We start from the raw sequence: 6,116 nt of genomic DNA on the forward strand, positions 1-6,116 counted from the left end.
CGCTAAGCTGCGGAAATAACCTAAATGTCCATTGATGGATGAAAGGACAAAGGACATGTGGTGTGTAAATCCAATGAAATATTAAAAAGAAAGGAAATTCTACAATATGCAGCAACACGGATGAACCTTGAGAACATTATGCTAAGTGAAATAAGCCATTACAATAGTGGTTACCAGGGCCTAGGAGCAGGGGAAAATGGGGAATTACTAATCAATGCATACAAAGCCATAGAGATCTTCTGTACCTTTTTCCTATAGTTAACTATACAGTATTATGCACTTAAAAATCTGTTAAGAGGGTAGATATGTTGTGTTCTCACTACAATTAAAAAATATTTAAAGAATTTTTTTTTTTTTTTTTTTTTGAGGCGGAGTCTCGCTCTGTCGCCCGGACTGGAGTGCAGTGGCCGGATCTCAGCTCACTGCAAGCTCCGCCTCCCAGGTTTACGCCATTCTCCTACCTCAGCCTCCCGAGTAGCTGGGACTACAGGCGCCCACCACCTCGCCCGGCTAGTTTTTGTGTTTTTAGTAGAGACGGGGTTTCACCGTGTTAGCCAGAATGGTCTCGATCTCCTACCTCGTGATCTGCCCATCTCGGCCTCCCAAAGTGCTGGGATTACAGGCTTAAGCCACCGCACCCGGCCAAGAATGTTTTTAAATAATAATCTAAAGGAAATAAAAGATAAGCTACAAATAAGAGAAGACATAATCAACAAACAATTGCACTAGTAACAGGTACAGGCAGGTGAGGTGGCCCACACCTGTAATACTAACACTTTGGGAGGCCAAGGCAGGAGGATCACCTCAGCCCAGGACTTCAAGACCAGCCTGGGCAACATAACAAGACCTTGTCTCTTCAAAAAAATTAAAAAATAAAAATTAGGCTGGGCATGGTGGCTCCCACCTGTAAACCCAGCACTTTGGGAGTCCAAAGTGGGTGGAACACCTGAGGTCAGGAGTTCCAGTCCAGCCTGACCAACATGGTGAAACCCCATCTCTACTAAAAATACAAAAATTTGCCAGGCGTGGTGGCAGGCACCTGTAATCCCAGCTACTCAAGAGGTTGAGGGAGGAGAATCGCTTAAACCCAGGAGGCAGAGGTTGCAGTGAGCCGAGATCACACCATTGCACTTTAGCCTGGGCGACAGAGCAAGACTCTGTCTCAAAATAAAATAAAATAAATTTAATTTAAAATAAAATAAAATTAGCCAGGCATGGTGACACATACATGTAGTCCTAACTACTCAGGAGGCTAAGGCAGGAAGATCACTTGAGCCCAGGAATTCAAGGCTGCAGTACTGTAATTACACCACTGCACTCCAGCCTGGGTGACAGAGTAAAACCCTGTCCTTAAAAAATTAAAAATTAGGCCGGGCACGGTGGCTCAAGCCTGTAATCCCAGCACTTTGGGAGGCCGAGACGGGCGGATCACGAGGTAAGGAGATCGAGACCATCCTGGCTAACACGGTGAAACCCCGTCTCTACTAAAAAAAAATACAAAACTAGCCGGGCGAGGTGGCGGGCGCCTATAGTCCCAGCTACTCGGGAGGCTGAGGCAGGAGAATGGCGTAAACCTGGGAGGCGGGGCTTGCAGTGAGCTGAGATCCGGCCACTGCACTCCAGTCAGGGCGACAGAGCGAGACTCCGCCTCAAAAAAAAAAAAAAAAATTAAAAATTAGAGGCAGGTGGATCACTTGAGGCCAAGAGTTTGAGACCAGCCCGGTCAACACAGTGGAACACTGTCTCTATTAAAAATACAAAAATCGCCGGGCACAGTGGCTCATGCCTGTAATCCCAGCACTTTGGGAGGCCGAGGCAGGTGGATCACGAGGTCAGCAGATCGAGACCATCCTGGCTAACCCAGTGAAACTCCTTCTCTACTAAAAACACACACAAAAAATTAGCCGGGCGTGGTGGCACCCACCCGTAATCCCAGCTACTCCGGAGGCTGAGGCAGGAGAAGCGGTTGAATCCAGGAAGTGGAGGTTGCAGTGAGCTGAGATCGCACGACTGCACTCCAGCCTGGGCAACAGAGCAAGACTCCATCTCAAAAAACAAAAAACAGGCCTGGCGTGGTGGCTCACTCCTGTAATCCCAGCACTTTGGGAGGCCGAGGCGGGCGGATCACAAGGTCAGGAGATTGAGACCACGGTGAAACCCCATCTCTACTAAAAACACAAAAAAGTTAGCCGGGGGTGGTGGCAGGCATCTGTAGTCCCAGCTACTCGGGAGGCTGAGGCAGGAGAATGGCGTGAACCCGGGAGGTGGAGCTTGCAGTGAGCCAAGATCATGCCACTGCACTCCAGCCTGGGTGACAGAGCGAGACTCTTTCTCAAACAAAACAAAACAAAACAAAATTTTAATTCAAAAAAATTTAAAGAACATGTATAGAATTCCTAGCCCTATTTTCTTAAATGAGCAAAAGACATGAAGAGGTATTTCACCAAAGAGGGAACATATCCTGCCAACAGGCACTCAGAGGGATGCTTGGCCTCCTCAGTAATCAGGGAAATGGAAACCAAGATAAGAGACAGTGCTTTTCATTCATTCCACTGGCAATAATTAAAAATCTGACAATGCCAAGAACTGAAGAGGTTCTGGATTAAAGACTTCTCTTCCACATACATGAGGGAAGTGAAAAGATATGATATGGGAAAACCAGTGGGCATTTTCTCATAAATTCTTAAGTTCACATGCCTGACAACTCAGGAAACCACTCTCAGGTGCATACCTAGGACAAGCCCCACACATCTGCCCCAGGAGACAAGTTCCAGGGAGTGAGAACATCCACAACCCTATGCCCAGGGGCAGATCACATGGTGGTGATATTTGCTCATGATGAAATAATATACAACCCAGGAGGTGGAGACTGCAGTAAGCCAAGATCACGCCACTGCACTTAGCCTGAGCAACGAAGTAAGAATCTGTCTAAAAAAAAAAAAAAGAAAAGAAAAGAAAAGAAAAAAGAAAAGAAAAGAAATAGTATACAGTGGTGAACATTAATTAATTTTAGCTAAACACAAAAGCATGGGTAAACTTTTATACCATAATGTGGAGTGAAAAAAATCAAGTCCATCAAGCCTATGTAATGGTTGATTTTATGCATCAACTTGGCTAGGCCATGGCACCCAGTTTTTGGTCAGACACTAGTCTTGTTACTGTGAAGATATTTTTTAGATGAGATTAACATTTAAGTCAGTAGTCTTTGAGTAAAACAAATGAGCCTCTATATTGCGTGGGCCTCATCCAATCAGTTGTAGGCCTTAAGAGAAAAGACTGAAGTTCCCAAACAGGGAATTCTGCCTCCAGAAGGCCTTCAGACTCAAGCTGCAACATCTAACATCAGCTCTTCCCTGCATCTCCAGCCTGCTAATCCATCCTGCACATTTGGGGCTTGTCAGCCCCTATAGTCATGTAAGCCAATTATTTATTTATTATTATTATTTTTTGAGATGAAGTTTCACTCTTATTGCCCAGGCTGGAGTGCAATGGCATGATCTTCACTCACTGCAACCTCTGCCTCCAGGGTTCAAGCGATTCTCCTGCCCCAGCCTCCCAAGTAGCTGGGATTACAGACATGCGCCACCACGCCCAATTGATTTTGCATTTTTGGTAGAGATGGGGTTTCACTATGTTGGTCAGGCTGGTCTCGAACTCCTGACCTCAGGTGATCCACCCATCTCGGCCTCCCAAAGTGCTGGGATTACAGGTGTGAGCCACCGCGCCTGGCCTGTGAGCCAATTCTTTTNCTTCTCCTTCCTTCCTTAACATGGCCAGAGCGTGGGCAGAGCTCACACTGTATCTTTGCTTCCCTGTAGGGCAATGACATCATTGCAGCAGCCAAGCGCATGGCTCTGCTGATGGCTGAGATGTCTCGGCTGGTAAGAGGGGGCAGTGGTACCAAGCGGGCGCTCATTCAGTGTGCCAAGGACATCGCCAAGGCCTCAGACGAGGTGACTCGGTTGGCCAAGGAGGTTGCCAAGCAGTGCACAGATAAACGGATTAGAACCAACCTCTTACAGGTACTCGGGGAAAGAGGCTGCGTGCGTGTATGTGTGTGTGTGTGTTGGAGTGGGAGGGTATGAGAGGGAGAAAAGCAGGAGAGAAAAACTAGGTAAGGGAGAAAGGGGCACTTCACCGGGGACAGAAATAGCAGAAAGGAAAAAACACAAATGTACTGGGAAAGACAGATTCAGGAAAGGTTACTTCCTAATCAAATGAATGCTTCCATTTCTGGAGAAGGGGATTGTACTGACCCTAGGGAAAAAAACAAGTGGAATTCTGCTGCTTATTTATCGAGTGCCTTCTCTGTGCCAGCCACTGGGAATACAGAGGTAGGTAAGTCTTGCCTTCAAGGAGCTTGTGGGAGGATTGCTTAAGCCCAGGAGGTCAAGGCTGCAGTAAGCTGTGATTGCACCACTGCATTCCAACCTGGGTGAGGCAAGCAGAGAAACATACCAAATTAAACTTTCTCTTTAGGTATGTGAGCGAATACCAACCATAAGCACCCAGCTCAAAATCCTGTCCACAGTGAAGGCCACCATGCTGGGCCGGACCAACATCAGTGATGAGGAGTCGGAGCAGGTACGTGGCAGCTGTTTTTGGTTTCTGGCTGGCAGCTTCTGTGCTGTTTTGCAGTAATTTAATTCCACTTCGGGGAAATTTTTACCTCTGAATCAAGTATCGAGTATTCAGTATGTGGGATGCACTCAGACTCTCTCAGGAGGGGAAAGTCTGTGTTGGATAGATACATCAGAAATTTGGAATTAGGGCCAGGTGCAGTGGCACATGCAGGTAATCCCAGCATTTTGGGAGGCTGAGGCAGGAGGATTGCTTAAGCCTAGGAGGTCAAGGTTGCAGTAAGCTGTGATTGCACCACTGCACTCCAGCCTGGGTGACACAGTGAGACCCTGTCTTGAAAAAACAAAACAAAACAAAACAAAAAAACAAACCAGGAATTGGGAACCAGGTGTGGTGGTGTGCACCTGTAGTCCCAGCTACTTAGGAGGCTAAGGCAGTAGGATCATTTGAAACCAGGAGTTCAAGACTAGCTTGGGCAAGATAGCAATCAATAGCCCATCTCAAAAATAAATAAATAAATAAATAAATAAATAAATAAATAAATAAAATAAAAGGAATTTCTGTACATCCTTGTTAAAAGAAAAACTTCAGAAACAATAAGTTTAACAGAGTTTATCTGAGTAAAGAACAATTCATGAATCAATTAGCACTCAGAATCAGAAGAGGTTCAGGGCTCACGCCTGTAATTCCAGCGCTTTGGGAAGCCGAGGCAGGCGGATCACGAGGTCAGGAGATTGAGACCATCCTGGCTAACACGGCGAAACCCCGTCTCTATACTAAAAATACAAAAAATTAGCCGGGCATGGTGGCGGGCACCTGTTGACCCAGCTACTCGAGAGGCTGAGGCAGGAGAATGGAGTGAAACTGGGAGGCGGAGCTTGCAGTGAGCCAAGATCGCACCACTGCACTCCAGCCTGGGCGACAGAGCCAGACTTCATCTTAAAAAAAAAAAAAAAGAAGAGATTCAGGGACCTCTGCCTGGCAGTGAACAGTGAGCTTCTATAGGTTGAACACAAAAATAATCACTTGATTGGCTACAGCCAAGCATCTGCCTTATTTGGGCATGGTATGATGAGTTGGTGGTCTGTCATTTGCTGAAGCTTGGCTGTTGTGATTGGCTGATATCTGGCTATTTGTTACAAAAAAAATACTCTTAAGTTTTGTTTTCTTTATATACTAAGTTAGGTTGCATTTTATTATGCAGGAATTCAAAAAACAGAGATAGCCTCAGGCTAATGGCCTCCTGCTTATTTAAATTTTTCTGGAGACAAGGTCTCACTCTGTTGCCCAGGCTGGCCTGAGCTCAAGTGATCCTCCCACTTTGGCCTCCCAAAGTGCTGGGAGTACAGGCGTGAGCCACCACACCCAGTCAGCATACTTAATTTAACACCTTTTACCATTCTCCAACTGTTAATACTTTCCCACATTGGCTTTATCATTCTCTGTGCATGTGTATGCCTTTTTCTGAATAAGTGTAAACTGCAGCAACGATGTCTTTCATTTCTAAATACTTCAGTATGTATTCCCTAAAAACA

At 46.0% G+C, this 6,116-nt stretch overlaps 1 protein-coding gene across 1 annotated transcript; it reads left to right on the forward strand.

Moving 5' to 3' along the window:
* Positions 1-3,756: 3,756 nt before the first annotated feature.
* Positions 3,757-4,656, forward strand: LOC108529374 (vinculin-like). The gene is made up of 2 exons (XM_017871643.1): positions 3,757-4,022; positions 4,480-4,656. Exons 1-2 carry the CDS (start codon positions 3,849-3,851, stop codon positions 4,639-4,641), a joined length of 336 nt encoding a protein of 111 aa, XP_017727132.1. The 5' UTR covers positions 3,757-3,848; the 3' UTR covers positions 4,642-4,656.
* Positions 4,657-6,116: the final 1,460 nt, after the last annotated feature.

The sequence above is a fragment of the Rhinopithecus bieti genome, unplaced genomic scaffold (genome assembly GCF_001698545.2).
Source record: "Rhinopithecus bieti isolate Rb0 unplaced genomic scaffold, ASM169854v2 scaffold_6908, whole genome shotgun sequence".
NCBI lineage: Eukaryota > Metazoa > Chordata > Mammalia > Primates > Cercopithecidae > Rhinopithecus > Rhinopithecus bieti.